Raw genomic sequence first — 19,678 nt, 5'->3', positions numbered from 1 at the left:
TGACAATCGGATGATGGAAGGGCCCCTGGATGAGGCCCAATAAAGTCAACAACCCACCTCGCGCCCTTCAATCAAACCAGAATAGTGCGCCCCCCGTTCTGGCGCTTTACAGAATCTCACCCGGGGGGAGGGGGGGGCGTGACGGGGACAGGAAGTGGCGTTCCATGGGGCGGAGAAGTCTAGGAAAAAAACGCGCGCGGGAGGGATTGGGGTAAGACCCGCCGTCCCGAAAATATGGAGGCGAGGGGTGTTTTTTTCACTCGCTAATCTCTTGAGGGAGTTTTAGGTGGACTGTTGGAGTTCTTTTTTTCTTTTTTTTTCCCAAAAGAAAGTATCGAGGTAAGATTAACAACGTGTTGAAGTTGCTCTAAGAACATGGAAACCTAGTGTTTTTTTCCTTCCTTGGGTTAATCTCAGCGAAGACTTTTTACACTGATATTTTCAAAATAGCTATAAAAAATGGTGTTTGAAATCCAATGCATGATATTATGCATTGTTGTTTCATACAATTCACGCCATTTAATTATATGAACCATCAACGTGGTATTCGTGTCAAAGTAGTTTCATCCAGATGAAATCAGTTTCTTATTCTCCTCTTAAATTTCTATCCCTCCATCAAATTAGCTGATGTGTCAATATCCTTAATGTATATGAAAGGGAATAGCCTTATATACGAAATAATGGTTTATTTTTGGATATTTATGTGCGTGCGCGTATGTATATGAGCGCGGACCTTTGCATCTGTATGTTTTGAAAAAAAAACTAATAATTCATGCTTGGTCCAGTAGTACAAATAAGCAACTGGATTTTGGTGCAGCTGGGCATTGGAAATCTATTCCCAGACGTCAGTAAAATAAATCACGGCCGAGCCAATGGAAGGTCTTGTTTAGTTATCCTAAAATTCCAACTTTGACACTATGAAAAAGAAGATTTCCCATCACATTAAACTTACGGTACATGCATGGAGTACTGAATGTAGAAATTGCACAGTTTGGTTGTACTTTGCGAGACGAATCTTTTGAGCATAATTAGTCAATATTTGGACAATAATTCACAAATACAAATGAAACGCTACATTATGCTACAGTGCTGGTACAGTGATTTTGGTTGTCCAAAATCGGACAACTAAACAGGGCCAAAGGCAAGATTCTTGTTTGCACGTGTCCCGGCTTAGGATTCCATGCCGTGAGCCGACCACCTCCTTGTTTGCAACGCTGCGAGCCTGCGGCTGTGCTGCAGCAACAGTCAGTAAACAGTAGCGGCTGCAGCCACACAGACACGTTGAACACTGTAGCAATTAAAAACACTATAATGAGAAGATTTTATACAAACGAGCAAGTAAAGCTTGCAAGTAATATAGGATGTTTAGTTTCACGGACTAAAGTTTAGTTCCTGCCACATCAAATTTAGATTCTAATTAGAAGAACTAAATATGAGCTAATTATAAAACCAATTGCACAGATAGAGGCTAATTCATGAGATGAATCTATTAAACCTAATTAGTCCATAATTTAATAATGTGATACTACAATAAATATGTACTAATTAACCAGCCCAGCTCAAAACTTCCTCTTTGGTCTCTCCTCCGGTCGTCTCCTCCTGGCGCCACCGCTAGCCACTGTTGTTAATCACTCTCTGACGCCCCTTGCTCGAGATGCACTTGTCTCGTATATTAAGGGCCTGTTTGACTCCCGTTAAAGTTTAGCACCTATCACATCGGATGTTTGGTACTAGTTAGGAGTATTAAATATAGGCTAATTACAAAACTAATTGCACAGATGGAGTCTAATTCGCAAGACGAATCTATTAAGCCTAATTAGTTCATAATTTGACAATATGGTGCTACAGTAACCATTTGCTAATGATGGTTTAATTAGGCTTAATAATTTCGTCTTGCGAATTAGCTCAGGGGTTCTGCAATTAGTTTTATAATTAACTTATATTTAGTCCTCGTAATTAGCATCCAAATATCCGATGTGACACTGATATATCCTAACATCCCTTTAACCCGGCAACAGAGGGAGCTGCCGCCTCCTCTGATCCTCTTCTCCGTCTCGAGATCCCACACCGCATGCCACGTCGGCAGCCTCGGTCTCCTCGGCCGGACGGCACCAGAAAAATATTGCGAGGAGCAGAGCGGAGCGGAGCTGAGCTTTTCTTGAGATGTAGGCGTGCGTGGGCGGTTGGTTGGGAGCTACGATGAATGCGGGGATGATGTGATTCTTGGGGAAGTGAGAGAAAGGGTTCTTCCTCGTGTGTGATTTGGAGGAGAGGAGGGAGGTGGAATGAAGCTAGGACCGTACCGGAGATTTTGAGATACTGGAGCAAACCAAGAAATAGGGCCTATATTATAGTAGTGACCAGTGCAATACAAATAATCGAGATATATTTGGATTCCAGTTAATAAGTAACAAGTATATGCTTTTTTTTTATATAAAGAACTGCAATATGAAATTAGGTACTCATGTTATAGGATTAAAGGGTGAATAGTACATAATATCTTCTTAATCTCTAGTAAAAAGCATCATTCGTCTGGTGTTCTTTGAAATAAAATCTTCAATTATATCTTCATATTTAATCTTGTCCAAAACATCATTTTCAAGTGCAATTGTTGCCAACCATTGAGTCTTTCTTGTGCCATTGTACTACACATGTAGGATTTTAATAACTTCAATTTTGAAAAGCTTTGCTCTGCAGATGCAACTGTTACAGGAATAGTTAACAAAATTCTGTATGCAATAAGGGTATTTGGGAAACAGCCCATCCGTTTCACAAACTTCAGAATATCAAGAGGGCCCATGTCTTCCTTAAGAAGGAAATCTTGGAGGAACCTTAACTCCACAAGTAATTCTTTGCCATCAATATCAGAATGTTCACCACTCTTAAGTGCTTCCTCAAGACGAGCACAAGAAGATAACAAACTCTTATCATCTAAGGAGCACAATTTATGTGAAATGAAAAAAAAAACCAAAAGTCTTTTCATACTCCTGGTATTGCTCAAACCTCCTAGTTAGTGAAGCAATTGCTTGATCAACAACAAGCAAAAAATACTTGAGCCTAAATGATTCCTCTTCGGACTGTGAAGCAATAGATGCATCATCAGGTGTCTCATCAAATTGCCTTTTCCTTTTGATTTTACGCTTGGTAGGAAATGCTGGCTCAATATCCATCTCGTGTGCTATTTCTTTCGCAGATTCTAATGCTTTTGCAAAATCAGTTTCTCTGTACTTATTGAAGAAGGAAATCAGCCCCTGCACTTTCTCTATTGCAATATCAATAAGCATATCCTTTGCTTGTAATTGTTTCCTGACCAAATTAATAGTTATTGCCATAAAAAATTCAAAGTCACCAAGCTTATTGGTTGCCAAGGATTTAGCTTCATGGTTTATTATTGCATCATTATTCGTATCTGATACTTGAAGTAAAGCTTCTCTTATTTCCTGCATTTGGAACCTTGTAGCTTTAACATATCAACACGACTCTCCAACGAGTGGTTGACAGTGGATACTTGATCAATCTGACTTGAATACTTTATACTTGAATACTTGATCAGCTGACGAGTGACGACAAAGACCAAGACACGCGCAGGCCTGGACATGCGGATAAAAAAATGACGTGACAGTTAAGGGAAGGGAACAGTCGAACAGATGACAGATGCACCCACTGACGCCCAAACCTGCGCGACTGCGGCGCTGCGCCAAGCCGGGCGCCGGCGAGGACGGAGCCACGGAGGATCGCACGAATGGCGATGGCGGCTTCAGCGGGACTGCGGGAGCTGCGAGTCCGCGACGACGCCTGGAATTCACGTCCGCGTGACCGCGTCGTTTCAATACCCCGCGCCGCGATGCCTCGACGGCCGCCTGTTGCCCTGTTCCACTTCTATGCTATGGATAGTAGATGGGCCAAGTTAAAGCCCAATAGTTGGGGCCCTAATTACGAGTGAATGTACGGGCCTGAGTGAAGCAGAGGATGATGGGAGCTCTGCAGGTGCAGAGCAATGGCGGCGGTGCTGGCGAGGGGCTCTTAGCTGATGATCCTGGGTACGTGGAGGTTGATACCACGGGGAGGTATGGCAGCCTGGCAGGGTAAGGCCGACCGGTGCAGCGGTGCTCTTCTTCCTCCTCCTCCTCAGTCCGATGAGTCGAAACCGGTCGAGGACTTGGAGATGCAGGATTCGTCGGGTGAGGAGGATGAGCCATGGAGGTATAACAGCGACGGTGAAGGTAAGCTAAACCAACTCGGGGCCATCTTTTTCTCCCAGTCCCACGCACGCCGGAAGGAAACCCTACCTTGTAGTTAGTGTTCGCGGGTTGGGTCCCTGATTGCCTGAACTTGCTTGAATTCAGTTTTACCACCTGGCCAGTTGTTAGATGATATGGCGGTCAAGGTGCTATTTGAGACGCCCTCTGGCTTTGCAATTTTCCATTATGATGGATACAAGCTCTGTCACCAAGTTGACTCGGAGGTTATTTGATTATTCCAGTTTGATTTACTCAAATGCCTCCTTGCTCTTGTGGTCTTTGCATCGACCTAATATTTCTATATTGTCTATGCCGTGCAGGAAATCTGGGCAGACTTTGTTGATCCTGATTCGGCGGCAGACGAAGTTAGTACCCCCTTCTCCTTCTGCTTCTAATTTCTTTATTATGATGCTTGTGCTCAGTTTAATCTGAGCAGTGATCTTGCACAGTTCATGTTTGCCATTCTTATTTATTCTTTGCATTCATCAATGAAGAAACATGAAGAAAATCACTTGGTCATTTAGATGTTTACTAAGTTAACAGACTCCAAAACCCAATTTCTATCCAAAAAATTGGTTCGGAAGCATCTAGCATGATTATGTTGTTTCGCATATGCATGCACTCCCAAAAGGTATTTTGGTGCGAAGAGATACCTGAAGAATATTGGGGACATGTTTGTGATACCTAGGGTGACTTGTTGCTGGCTAGGGATGATTCAAGGTTGACATGGTGATGGTATTACTACCCATGAATATGGCAGTATTATTTTCAAAAATACATTGCATTAGATTAACACATGAAATCTCATCTACTCTTGCAATAAGTGAGGACTTAAATAAGGATTTATGACAGCTATGTGTGTAGCTACTGAATTAACACCCCACTCCGGCAGAGGCGTGGCATAATTTTTCACACTAATTGTGTCTTCTCCCCTTAACCTGGTTATCGTTGTTCATTTCTTTAACATCAGGTTGATCTTTTAGAATTTAAAACTTTTGAGAACAAGGTGCACGTGATTAGTCAAAGTACTGGTGTCAGTAAAGAGCTTGCTACAATGATCCGGGATAATCTCAAACCTCGTCAGCGGCTAGCTGTTGGAAATGAGGATTATAAAAGTATCATTGAAAAGGAATTGGTTAGTGTCGAAACTCACTCACTTGCTTATGTCTATGAACAATTATGGGCACCAACTTGTCTGTGGATTATTTCAGAATATATCCTGTGTGTGTGATTCTGCTACAGCGGAGTTGATGTGGGGCTTAAAGATTCAGATGCAGTCTTTACTGCCTCCAGAAAACTCAGATCTGAGGAACGAGGATTACTTCCCAATGAGCACAGGAATGTATCGTTTCCTGAAGGGGCATAAGATTGATGTTGAACCAGATATGATGGTGAGCCTATCATCCTTCCCATATGTCTAACATTGAAGTGCTTTCTGCTTTATTGCTCCCTGCGCACTTCAAGCTTTAATTTTCATTGAAGTATTTTAATGCAATATTGTTTCCAAAGTTTTGGCTGTGGGTTTTACCTGTATTATTTACGTAAGAATGCTCCTTGTATCCAGGTTACTAGACGTGTTATTAAGTTGGCATCCCTCATGTTTGAATGTGATTGCCGTGTTAACGAAAGTAGAAACACCTTGCACTCTGTTGCTGCGCACATTAAGAAAATATCTCGCATTAATACTGAGGATTGGGATTTACACAAAATTGCGGTCGCGCTCAAGATTATATGTTGCCCTGAAGAAAACAATGCCGCTACCCAACAGGTAAACCGTAATATCTTGTGAATGTGTATGCATTTGATGGAAATTTGTCAATCAACTAACGCCACTGTGTTCCATTCAGTGGTTTTCAACACAACATTTGAGGAAGCTTAAGTTTGATGCACCTAAGTACAAAATGTTCTTGAAGGAGGCATCCTTGGCACTCTATGATGAAGTGCACCATCACTGTGATCTTAGGTTTAAGGCGGGTCAAGAGTTGACCCGTTTGATCAAACTGGCCAAAAAGGTTGATGTTGAGCAACCACGTGAAGCTGCTATTGATCAAGATGATCTTGATGGGAAGAAGATTTATCCTGATATTGACCCTGCCATCCTTGATGAACTTAAAGAGTATGGTACTGTGATATCAGCACGTCGTCTGGAAAGACAGGTATGGTTCCTACTCGATATGAACACTAGAAAGTAGAACAAGGCCAAAAGGGGAAAAAGTTAGTTTTGTTTACTTGTAGTTGTTATGGACTTGGTAGAAGTTGAACTACAATTTAGGCTTTTGGTTTCATTTTTGTGTTGTTAAAATGAAGCAATGGTTCTTCTGTTTCCTTTCAGGTTCCCCCAACTCTGGCACGGGTTGATGAACTTGAGAGATATACTCAGATCTCCAGCCATCCTCTTCACATGATGAACAAACCAGGCATTTTATCTATGGACATCCATCCTTTGAAGGTTAGTTTGTTAGTACACCTTGCTTTGACTTAGGACCTGTTTGGCATGGCTCCACCCCAGCAACTCCAGCAAAAAATCTAGCCAAACATCCCAACTCCAAAACTCTATGGAGCTGTAGGGCAAATGGGGGTGGAGTTTTGGAGCACCTCTTTTGCTGCTCCAAAACTCCCTCTTTTAAACCTCCTCGTAGAGTTGGTAGGTAATTACCCACCAATACCACTCGTTATAGAAAAATAACGATTCGTTCTTTTCCTCCTGAGATCCTCGCGCGCCCCATCTTTCCTCCCGCGCCCATCTTCCTCCCCGCCATCTTCCTCCCCTACGGACGCCGCCATCTTCCTCCCCCGCGGCCGCCGTCCACCGCCGCCGCCCGTAGCCTCGCCTCCTGCGCAGCCGCACCATGCCTCTTCCCTCAGCGGCTGCGCGAGCTCCCCCGTCGGGCACGCCACCGTGGCCCTACCGCGAGGTGGCCGAGGCGCGCGGCGCGGAACTCCTCGTGCGTGAGGTTCGCAAAGGTGTTGAGCATGAAGGCCTTGACCAGAAGGCCGCAGATTTGGCGAAGGGCAGGCAGCCGCTAGCTAGGGAGCCCGACCCGCGCCGCCGTTCCCGCGGGGGCCGCCCACCGAGGAGCCCGCCTACACGGTCCGCCTGCTTTGCCTGGGGCCCCACCGCCCCTATCAGCGCCGTGCTACAACGCCTCATGCGCGCGTTCCTCCGCGCGGGCCACCTGGAGGACGCGCTGCACCTATTCGTCGAAATGCTCGACGAGGCTTCCATCTGGCCGGACTAGCACACGGTCGCCTGCGCCCTCAAGTCATGCTCCCGGATGTGGTCTCGTTATGCAGGGCGCGGCGTCAAGGCTTACGTTGTCAAACGTGGGCTCATGGTGCGTGATGTTTTTTTCCGCTGCTGCCTAGGAATTTGATTCTTTACGCAACATCTTGTATGTGGTTGGAAATTTAGAGCTGTTATGATGATTGTAAGGTCACGAAAACAAAGCTGGGCAACGAAGATGGGATAGAAAGGATGACAAGTGGGGCTTGAATTGGGAGGCAATAATGGCAATCCACACTGAAATCGGTCTTTTTTGGAACTGAGAGCACCCATCTAGCCAAACACCCCATTTTATTTCTGGAGTTTTGGAGTGGAGTTGGCTCCACCTGGAGTTCTGGAGTGGAGCAGCTCCACCCAGAGCTAGAGCCATGCCAAACAGGGCCTTAATATTCACTGTGATTAACCTCATGTTGTCATTTTGTTGCCCCCTGTTGGCTGAAGTGTTTGGAGCATATATGCTTCAATCTTTATTTTAAACCCTTCTCAGATAATGTTTAGTTATGCTCTTGAATGATCACAAATTTCAGTTATTATCATTTAGTGCTGATGTAGAAAGTTCTATTAGCATTTTTGTGTACTCCGTCCTTAGTGCCGAGAAACTAGAGAATTTGATTCATTTGTTCATTCACTATATCCTTATCATAATGCAGGACATTGTTGCAACTGGGGGTATGGATACAAATGCAGTACTCTTTGATCGGCTGTCCGGTCAAATTTTGTGCACGCTTACTGGTCACTCAAAGAAGGTATTTCCCCATGTGCTTTTGGCATCCTCTCTAGTTTCTTTAGTATGTTTCTGAAGTATATTGTAACATTAGAACTTTCCATTACACAGATAACCAGTTTAAAATTTGCTAATCGGGGTGAACTCATCGTAACTGGATCAGCAGATAAGGTACGTACAGATGTATGGTCATTTTTAGTTTATGCCTTCACATAATCACAGAAATATTGTGTCATAAGCTCTTATGCCTTGAATCTAGACCAAGTGAACCTTTGTAGTTTTCAATTTTCAAACCAAATGATTAATTTCTGAGGTTGGTAGGTTGCAGGCTAGAGCCAACTATGCAAACCAACTCTGTTCAAATATGTAAGATCCTAATACTCTTCCACAATATGGATCAGTTGTGCGCGTGGCATTGTCCTCAGAGGCACTGCTCTCATCATGCTTGTGGACTTTGGTAGATCGATGTTATGCACAGTAGTCAATTCCAGGAGATGCGCATATGCACTGTTTATACTGTTATCAGTGAAGTAGTGTAGTTGAAAATTCAGCTCCAAATAATTTTATTTCGTGATCTATCCCTTGTATTTTTGGCCTAATACAATTGATTAAAAAACTACCAACTTTGTTGAGTACTTTCAGTTGTCTGATTGAATCGGTTTTAGTAGTTTATTGTTGGCTGATTTATTAGCAAACCTTGCAGACTGTTCGCATTTGGCAAGGGAGCGAGGATGGAAACTATAGCTGTATCCATACACTGAAAGATCATGCTGCAGAGGTTAGTATTTAGGTGGATCTTTGCTCCTGCAATGCTCACATATTTAGTTACCAACTTCTGTGTTTGAGCCTTTCAGGTAACAATCAGTGGTTTGGGATAAAAGTTTACAAGTTATAATTTGCAATACATTTTCTGATTGCTACTGCTGATATGCTTTTATCAGAAAGATGATTTTTGTCCATCCAGTTTTCTTGATTGTTGCACTGATCAGTTTTGTTGCTCATTTGTGTATGCTGTTAATTACATAAATGTTTGAAATTGCTTATTATAACAGTCCTTGGCACTTGGTATCCATCCCTTTTTTTTCCTTTAGTAATTTTGGTATTTATAAAGCAAGGTTTCCTTTTTGAAATTTATCAGGTTGAAGCTGTTAGAGTTCATGCGACTCAGAAGTACTTTGTGACTGCTTCCAAGGATAATTGGCGCTTCTATGATGCTTCAACAGGATCTCGCCTGACACAGGTTCCGTCCTTTCTCATGTGTTTTCTATTAGTGCCCATGAATGTATGTACTGGTATGAATGCTTACATTTTATCAGGTTGGTGTTGAGGCTTCTGGACAAGAGGGTTATACATCTGCATCATTCCATCCAGATGGTCTTATCCTTGGAACTGGAACTACTGATGGTTCTGTCAAAATTTGGGATGTGAAGACTCAGGTATGATATGGTATTATGTCAAATTTGGAACTGGAACTACTTTTTTCAAGAATGTTTTTTGAGGTGATCTTACCTTGAAACACCTTTGCTAATGAACCATTTACTATCTGTAGTCAAAAGTTGCAAAGTTTGAGGGGCATGTCGGACCAGTCACTGATATGTCGTTCTCTGAAAATGGTTACTTCCTTGCAGTATGTATATTTCCATAGAATGCGCACTGTGTTGGATTTCTTTATTTATCTGACACTTTACCATTGTTTTGCAGACTGCTGCTCTTGATGGTGTCAAGCTTTGGGATATTCGGAAACTAACAAGAAATTTCAGCACCTTTTCTCCCTATGATTCAGACACACCAACCAATGCTGGTAAGGAGCTTACACAGATTGTCAGCTAATGTTGCACATGGTTGCATATTCATAGTTAGAGCTAGTGGGTCAGGAAATTCACCAATTGTTAACCCACGCATAACTTCTTGTTTTGGAATTTAGAATGTGCCTGCTTTCTGTAGAATGAACTCGTTTTTTTAGAATGGGTTATCATATGATGCATGACTGTCGCTATTGTCCTGCAGTGGAATTTGATTTTAGTGGATGCTATCTTGCTGTTGGTGGCTTGGATACAAGGTATGTTCTAGTAGCCTGTAAAGAGAATAGTCATATGAGAGTTCTTGATTTCCTAGCACTTTTTCGGATGAATCTCATTAAATCCAGACAAGCAAAATTGACAATCCAATTTGGAGGCTGGTTCCTTGATTCTCTCTATTGGTCTTGTGTAAGTTGGCGAGCATAAAATGGTTGTGCTACGTTGCATTGATTTTGGCACTATCCCTTAATGTTGAACAGTCGTTATTTTTGAATCTGTTACCTTTGGTGTGTTTCATGTACTACATCTTGTTTACTCCATGAATGTCTATGCAAGGAATGCAGTGCTTTACGTTGATTCACCGCAAAGTAATGCGCATGATTCGTTGATTTCTTGCTATCACAGTGGGATAGACAATTTGCAAACCCTATCCGCATCATTATATTTTTATTTATGAATTCCAATAACGCCATGTGTATTATGAAATCCTGCCATGATATATTCAGCAATGAGTCAAAATCCTCTTGATTGTCATATTATTTCATATTCATAAAATTGAAGAATCGTGCATCTGGATCATTGTCTGTTTTTGTAGAGTTTGCCAAGTACTGAAGGATCATGTATCTGGATCATTTTGTCTGTTTTTGTAGAGTTTGCCAAGTAGCAAATGCTATGATCGAATGGAATGTTATCAGGGTGCTACCTGATCTATCAGGGATAGGTCTGTCAGTATTTCTACCAGTCTCTTTGATTGCCACTACTACTTGGGGCAGATTAACTTAGTGTTGTCACATTTCTACTTCCACAGGGAAAGTAACTTCTGTGAAGTTTGGAACCGACGCTAAGTACATCGCAGTAGGTTCAATGGACCGAAACTTACGGATATTTGGGCTCCAAAGCTGCCAGCCGGCCACCCAGGACAAAACTGTGTTCTGTTAGTATTTTTATTACGGCAACTTTTAGTGATTCAGTCTGTACCACATTTTGACTGCGATGAATTTGCTCAGTGCATGTACGATACTTTGTTTTTTAAGTGGTGAGTTTTATCAGACCTTACTCAGTAGGATAGTGCTAGTACTCGTGCACCAATGAACCTATGTTAAATATTGATTCTCTGCTTGTTCATTTATGGTACCTGCACGTTCTCTAGTTGTATACTATATCAGAGTTGGGGCCGGACCTGGGTTGATTCTGAGGAAAAGTTGGTATTCCTGGTGTGGAGGTTCGAAATGTTTTGGTCTCCATTAGTGACCCTGTGCGAGGGGTTTGAGTGAACCTGAGGACTTGACTTAGGAGGTGTATTGGCTTTAGATTTTACCCTACTTCTAAGCATAGCTTTGCTATTAGCAGCACTGAAAGAACCCGATTTTGTCTGTTTTGGTTTAGTAAATGAATTTAATCTCGTTTATATTATAGTCTTGTATGTGTTCTGAATCTAATTTTTTTCCTACCATAATTTGATGTGAAGCACAGCTTTTAGCTTTTATTCTTCGGTGCCTTGTGGTTATCTACTTTTCTCTGTTCTGTGCATGCCAATAAATACACATGAAAAATCTTAGTTTTTAGGGTCAACTTTGTTTGGTTGGTTGGTCTATTTTATGCATTTTCATCAAATATGAAAAGCCTGTCCTGTGTGTTGTTTGGTCAGTTGTACCTGTTTCCTTGTGCACAGTTACTCTGGATTCAGACTATTAGTCGGTATGACTGTATAAGTACTGTTTGGGCTATTATAGAGTTTATGTAGACTATAGGACTTCTCTAGCAGTGCCAATGGAAGGAATGCGCTTGATCTGAACTTCTAGGTCAGTTGTGCCAATACCAATTGCATTAATAGGAGAGATGCAACACTCAACACCCCCCCCCCCCCCTCAGAAGAAACAGATTACATTAGTGCCTGATACAATTGAAGAAAACCACCTGTCCTCAGAACCTAATCGCTCAGGTTAGGGGCTGTGATGAAAGGAAGCCCCTTGGCTCCTGCCATACTCCAGGGCTGGTATTCCTCACCAGAAAGGGAAAGGGCCAGGGAGAGTCTCGATGTTGCTCCATTAAACACATAAAAAGATGACTAGGGAGTTTAAACCATGATGATTAAGTGAATTATCCATGGGTTGGAGGGAGAGGATAGCGACGCCCACTCTATGCAGTAATGAGAACTAGTTATGCCGGTTTTGACTAGCTGGAATATTTGCAGAGTCATTGTGCTGTTTGATTCTTTCTGAAGATAGTACACTGTTGCTTCTGTTTATTCTTGATGTGATAGAGTTTTATAACATGATGTGCTGGAGCAATAAATGTCTGGAAAGTTTGATCTGTGGTCCATATTGCCTTGCTGTTTGGTTTACTACTACTTAATCCTTTGTTGTGGTCATTAAAGTCTTGTCGCCTTTGTAAGTTCCTTTTTTGGCTAAGCTGCTCCCTTTTTATTGTACAGCCATGCCAGTATTGGCACCAGAGGGGTCCCAGTTTGATGCTAAGCAATATGACAACAAGTCGAAGGAGCTATTGTAAGTCATCTTGCAGCAATTTTGTTTTCTTAGGCCCTTTGGCACTATGTTTCTCCAGTTCCTCCCATCACTTTTTCTATGGATTGGCATGTTAACCTTTGTACCATGTTTGCAATATACAGGCAGCAAGGTGATACTGAAGAATTCTTGTCGTTGTATGACAAAGTTTGCGAAAGTTTTGACCACATGGGGCTTCAAGAGAACCTTCTGAGAGGCATTTATGCGTATGGTATAAAAAAAATCCTATTTGCTTCCCAATATTCAGTGGTTATATTTTTGATCTGCCCTACAATCACATTACTTTGTTTGCAGGTTTTGAGAAGCCATTAGCTATTCAGAAAAGAGGAATCGTTCCCTTCATCAAGGGGCTTGATGTGATTCAGCAAGCCCAATCTGGAACGGGAAAAACAGCTACATTCTGTTGTGGAGTTTTACAACAACTTGATTATGGGTTTGTTGAGTGCCAGGCATTGGTTCTTGCTCCGACCCGTGAGCTCGCACAGCAAATTGAGGAGGTCATGCGTGCTATTGGGGACTATTTGGGTGTCAAAGTGCATGCCTGTGTCGGTGGAACATCTGTCCTTGAGGACCGAAGGGTTCATGCTAGCGGCGCGCATGTTGTTGTGGGAACACCGGGGTGTGTTTTTGATATGTTGCGCAGGCAGTCCCTCTGCCCGGATCACATTAAGATGTTTGTTTTGAATGAAGCTGATGAGATGCTCTCTCGTGGTTTCAAGGATCAGGTTTTCTACTTACTCCTTGTTACAACTTCCAGGGCTATGATATTCATTCACTTGTTATGCTGCAACTTTTAGTAGTTTATGGTGTTGCAATCAGTGATATTTTTGTTTTGTTATGCCACCTGATATTTTTCTTAGTGATATCCATTAGGGCCCAAGGTACCTAATTGTTTCCTGATTTATCGCTTAGTTCAGTTGATGCAGAATTTGAATAAAAACATATATCTATCCTAGAACTCCTAATTTAATTAATTTACCTGTCTTCTTAAAAAGTATTCTGTAAGATAATTAATATTTATACATGGTAATAAGTGCTTAGTACTCCCTCCGTCCCAAATTATTAGTCGTTTTGGCTTTTCTAGATTCATAGGTTTTGCTATGCACCTATGTCTAGATGCATAGTAAAAAATATGAACCTAGAAAAACCAAAACGATTAGTGATTTAGGATGGAGGGAGTAGGATATAGTAGTATGCATGTCTAACTCAGACAAAGCATGTGAAATTATTTTGATTTCATGGATGGAGGATTGGAGATTGTTGCTGGCCTGGCTGTGCTCCATCTAGTTTCCTGAACCAGCTTTGTACTTTTCTCTCCTTCTACATACATATTTAGGAGGTACCATTATGGAAGATACCTTTTGTTTGCTTAAGCTGCTTGGCTTGAACCGACTTATTCCCTTCGCAGATCTATGCTATTTTCCAGCTTCTTCCTTCAAAGATTCAGGTTGGTTTGTCCTCTGCTACCATGCCTCTTGAGGCCCTTGAGATAGCCCACAAGTTCATGAACAAGCCCATCAATATTCTTATAAAGAGAGATGAGCTCACCCTCGAGGGTATCAAGCAATTCTACGTCAATGTGGAGAAAGAAGATTGTAAGCTCGACACCCTATGTGACCTGTATGAGACCCTGACCATCACCCAGTGTATCGTAGCCCTTGTTTACTTCCCTCCAAACTTCCAACTTTGACACTATGCAAAAAGAAGATTCCCCATCACATCAAACTTGCGGTACATGCATGGAGTACTAAATGTAGATGAAATCAAAAACTAATTGCACAGTTTTGTTGTACTTTGCAAGACGAATATTTTGAGCCTAATTAGTCAATATTTGGATAATAATTCACAAATACAAACGAAACGCTACAGTGTCGCATTTATGGCAAAATGCCAATTTGGCACCTCCCAACTTGGGAAGTAAACAAGGCCATATTCGTGAACACCTGCTGTAAGGTGGACTGGCTCGCAGGCAAGATGATGAGCAGGGGCCATGCCGTCTCTGGATGCACGGTGACATGGACAAGGAAACCAGGGACGTTATCATGAGGGAGTTCAGCTCTGGGTCCTCCCCTGTGCTCATCACCACCGACATGCTTGCCCGTGGTATCAACGTCCAGCAGGTATCTCTGGTCATCAGCTACGATCTGCCAACCCAGGCGGAGAACTACCTCCACCGCATTGGCCGTAGTGGTCGGTTTGGTAGGAAGGGTGCTGCCATCAACTTTGTCACCCGTGAGGACGAGTCGATGCTGTGTGATCTCCAGAGGTTCTACAACGCGACCATCGAGGAGCTGCCAGAAAATATCGCTGACCTTTTCTAGGATTGTGTCCTAGGATAAAACTGCTTAGTCGTTGTATATAGAAGTTTATTTTAGTCATCGGCAACTTTTGTCTTTGGAGTAGCAAGGCCATGGTCTACTATTTGAATTCTGGTGGGAGTCTGCTGTAATTTACCTACCGGCGAGTCTACAAGCGAGTTGGGGTTGGGTGATATACATATATGCTATACCAACTGTGAAAACATGTTAGGGATAGCACTTCTTTTTACCGGCAAGTAGAAGGAATAGTACGCTGCACATAATTCAAACTTTTGTCAATTGCAGGTAAAGAGAGTAAAAGTACGAAATGGCAATCTTTTTTTCAAGGTACCAAGAACACGTAGTATGATATGACGTGAATATTCATAATCAGGTGACCTACAAATGTACAGTATACAAATGCGCCTTTCATTTGTTGTAATTTGATCAAGCATCTCTCCTGAGGTAGTCTGAAACTCAATGCACTAACAAAATTATACTCCCTCCGTCCAGACGTATTTGAACAGGGGAAAAGTCTTTCCATGTAGATTTTGACTCTTAATTTCTCTTATAATATAATGTCAATCGCTAAAAATTCAATGTCATCTCAAAATAAATTTAAGACTGCACAATTTAAGATCATGCGTTGGGAAATTTTGCTCGTGCGGCTGTAGCGCTTGTGAGGCGTAGGTAATGATCCGATTATCTTTCATTAGAACACAGCCGAGTCCAGTGTCAGAAGCATCACAATATACGACGAACGGCTTGGTGTTATTAGGTTGGGCTAGAACTGGTGCTGAGGTTAGTAATTTGTGTAGGGTGTGGAAAGCTTCTTTACATTTGTCGCTCCACACGAACTTACTCCTTTCTTGAGCAATTCGGTCATTGGTTTGGCTATCTTGGAGAAGTTCGGAATAAATCGATGATAGTAGCCTGCTAGACCGAGGAAACTTCAGATTTGATGCACGGAAGTAAGCGGCTTCTAGTCCATCACTTCTTGTACCTTGCCGGGATCAACTGATATGCCTTCGCTGGATATAGCGGGGTCTAAGAATTTTACATTGTTCAGCCAGAATTCACACTCGGAGAACTTGGCATATAGCTGGTGATATTTGAGGCGTTGAAGATCCCTTGTTTCTTTAGGTCTTTAGGCAAAACGTCACATTTCCTAAAAGTCTAGCATGGGAAATCCGGAGGAACTCTTTTATGGTGCACAATACTAACAGGTGGTAGTATGAAGTATTAGCTGTTTTTTGATATGGGTAAAGTTGTAACTAGCACAACATATATTATTCAGATTTTTTTCTCGCACTCCATTTCCCTGCACACCCTCTCCCAGCGTTCGGCCGCCGCCACCGTCTGCACGTCACCGCCGGCTCTTCCTCTCTTTCTAGTCCGCCACCTCCAGCTTCTCCAGGACACCGCCGTGCTACCACCGCCCCCTCCTCGTTTTCCATGTCTAGCGATTAGCGATGAAAACGGACGGACAAAATCCCGTTACCGTATGTCCGTTTTACCATTTTTGTCCCGTATTTGGAGATAAACGGAAACGGGACGGTAAAGTCCGGTAACGGTACGGGACAGGGGTACTCGGGAACGGGACGGTATATGGTTAAGGGGGTATCCTCCCGTATTTGGGGACCCCGTTTTAAATCGAGATGGTCCTATATTCATCCCGTTTCCAATTAACCGGGATAGGCCCACTACCTCAATCCTCCCCCCAAACCCCAATCGGCCCAACAAGCAACAAGCCCAACAATCAACCCTAGGTCCCCAACTTGCGTTGCCTGGCGTCTCAGGCTCTCAGGAGGTGTTTGGATATGAGGTACTAAGGAGGGTCACATCGGATGTTCGAACGCTAATTAGGAGAACTAAACATGAGGTAATTATAAAACTAACTGCAAAACCCCTGTACTAATTCGCGAGACGAATCTATTAAGCCTAATTAATCCATCATTAGCAAATGGTTACTGTAGCACCACATTGTCAAATCATGGACTAATTAGGCTTAATAGATTCGTCTCGCGAATTAGACTCCATCTGTGCAATTAGTTTTGTAATTAGACTATATTTAATATCCAAACATCGAATATAACAGGTACTAAACGGGGTGTATCCAAACACCCCCCTCGGTCTCAGCGGTGTGCGCAGCAACTCCCCATTCCGCCATTCGCATCTCGCCACTCGCCAGTCGCCACCCACCCATCCCGCTGCGGCCGGCCCCTGGCACGCCCGCTGCCCGCACGGCCGCCGCCGCCGGCCTGGCCCCAGGCCCCAGCCCCCGCACGCCCGCACACTCATCTTATTATTAGCTATTGCTGTAAAATCCTCACACTCATCTTTTTGGGGTATCAAATTCTTGCTCTTGCTTCCTTGTTTTGCATGCTTGCACAATCAGGATAAGCTTCTCAGGGATTTTAATATGTTGGAACTTCAGTCTGTAGAAAACGTTCACTAGCATCCAGTGTAAGGGCACATATGTTGGTTGTGACAAATTAGCACTAAAAAAAATCTCCTTTTGCAGGGTGTTCCTTATTGTCATGACCCAGATGTGGACCAAAAGAAGCCCAAGACTGTCAAGCCCATTTACTTTAGTCCAGCCTAATAGCCAAGATCAATACTACAAAAGAAGAGCAAAGCATACCGTGAAGAAGAGAAAAGAAATTCAGAAATAGAGAGGAAAAAGGAAGTTCATCTTCCTCTTCAAGTTACCCGAGATCCTTCTGTGTTATTGTGATCTGCTCACGTCCCGGAGTTGATCTCGCCGGCGGCTACGGGCTGTTACACTTATCTATCTTTGCCCAAGAAGGATAAACCTAGGCGTGTGGAGCTGTACTTCTGAAGTTGGCGCATTAGAGCTGGTAATTTTTTTTCCTTACTATCATCATTATGGCACCCTGGACTGTGTTTTTTTTCTTTTTTTGAGTGGGACCCTGAACTGTGTTTGTTCTGGGCATTGCAAGTGTCCAATGATGCATGGATGCAAAGGTTGAAAGCTTGACACTTCATTCATGTTAATCTGTCTGTGAACTGCAGTTCAATCACCCAAACAACCTGGCCAGCAATCTGCATGTGAAGTAACTTTGGTTCACTACGACGACATGGGCATACCAAAAGATGTTGCTAGGGTTGCTGTTCGGCACGGCATGTGGGGTGCTGTAAAGAGGCTGCAGTCCGGATTCAGGGCTTACCAGAAGATGAGAAACAGAGAAAACACCCTGTCACACAGTGCCGTCATGGCTCGAGTGAGCACCAAGGTATCCGTTGATGGCTCAAATGGTCCTCTGGACCAAGTACTCTCCGGTGCTGATAAAATCAGCGATGGTGACGAGAACTCCCGGGCAGTCCAACGTGGTTTCGACTGGAAATGGGTGGTTGTTGGAGATGCAGTGGGCGCTGTGTGTGTGCTCAACACCGGACTGGTTGGAAAGGTCCTCTTACTAGGGGCAGCAAGAAGGCCGGCTTATCAGCCACCAAACATTATTTTCCTCTCACAACAAATCAGCCGTTTTAGCTTTTCAGCCGGCTTATAAGCTGAAGAACAGGTCCTAATAGCTGCAACCTTACAGTCAAAAGATGATAAGCAATGGGATGGGTTTCAACAGGAGGCAGATAATTACAATGCATGATTTTGGATCGTGTTTTCATTAAGTAGAGCACGTGTGTGTTACCATAACAGGTCCGGCGGTGTCGGTGTCGGGAACCGCTGGCTAATGTATCTGAATATATAAGAGGCTACGGAGAGATTTTGCTGCTGTACTGCATGCTTTCAGCCTTCTACATTCGTATTTATTCTTGATAAAATTCGTCTTATGACCCTGGGTAACTCTGTAATACTTGTGAGGCTGACGTGGTTTCGGTGCTAATGGTGGCAACAGATGAATTGCCCCCTCTATTATGTTTCCTAATGTCAAGCCCGTGCTAACATGTGCTTTGAATAGTAGTTGCGGAGGAAATTATGTGAATCTCTTCATGTTTTCTGGAGCCTAGCACATCGTTATCGGCTAATCTTTGCTGTTGATGGTGCTATTGACTTATTGCTCTCACTGCTGCTGTCCTAGTCCTTGTTTACTTCACCCCCAACTACCAACTTTGGCACTATGCAAAAAGAAGATTCCCCGTCACATCAAACTTGCGGTACATGCATGGAGTACTAAATGTAGATGAAATTAAAAAATAATTGCACAGTTTTGTTGTACTTTGCGAGACGAATCTTTTGAGCCTAATTAGTCAATGTTTGGACAATAATTCACAAATACAAACGAAACGCTACAGTGTGCTACAGTGCCAACACAGTAATTTTGGCACTCCTAATTTTGTCAACTAAACAAGGCTCTACACTGCCTATTGTTCCCTTCCCCACTGTTGTACCTGTCAGCAATCGACGTCATGGATGCACCCGTCGCTGGAGGTGAACGCCTATTGTTCCCTTCCCCACTGTTGTACTTGTCAGCGATCAACCTCATTGATGCACCCGTCGCTGGAGGTGAACTGCAGGAAAGGAAAATTGCTGGCATTTGTCGTCAAAAAGTAACAGCCGGTGGCCAGGTAGCAATTGTTTGCCAGAAAAGCTAAATTAGACTTATCCAG

The 19,678-nt window shown here is 43.0% G+C and overlaps 1 protein-coding gene across 1 annotated transcript; it reads left to right on the top strand.

The window, feature by feature from the left end:
* Positions 1-3,935: 3,935 nt before the first annotated feature.
* On the top strand, positions 3,936-15,182 carry LOC101786798. Its single transcript, XM_022824550.1, is given in 24 exon segments — positions 3,936-4,223; positions 4,347-4,465; positions 4,562-4,606; positions 5,212-5,376; positions 5,453-5,632; positions 5,806-6,009; positions 6,089-6,397; positions 6,574-6,690; positions 8,175-8,270; positions 8,360-8,419; positions 8,952-9,026; positions 9,387-9,488; positions 9,565-9,684; positions 9,798-9,875; positions 9,950-10,049; positions 10,256-10,307; positions 10,917-10,987; positions 11,075-11,200; positions 12,701-12,773; positions 12,896-13,002; positions 13,086-13,516; positions 14,200-14,442; positions 14,718-14,793; positions 14,796-15,182. Coding segments are annotated over 24 exon segments (3,459 nt in total). The 5' UTR covers positions 3,936-4,030; the 3' UTR covers positions 15,113-15,182.
* The last annotated feature ends 4,496 nt before the right edge of the window (positions 15,183-19,678 follow it).

The sequence above is a fragment of the Setaria italica genome, chromosome II, assembly GCF_000263155.2.
Source record: "Setaria italica strain Yugu1 chromosome II, Setaria_italica_v2.0, whole genome shotgun sequence".
NCBI lineage: Eukaryota > Viridiplantae > Streptophyta > Magnoliopsida > Poales > Poaceae > Setaria > Setaria italica.
Note: the sequence above shows the minus strand (reverse complement) of the source record. Positions and strands in the feature narration are given on the sequence as shown.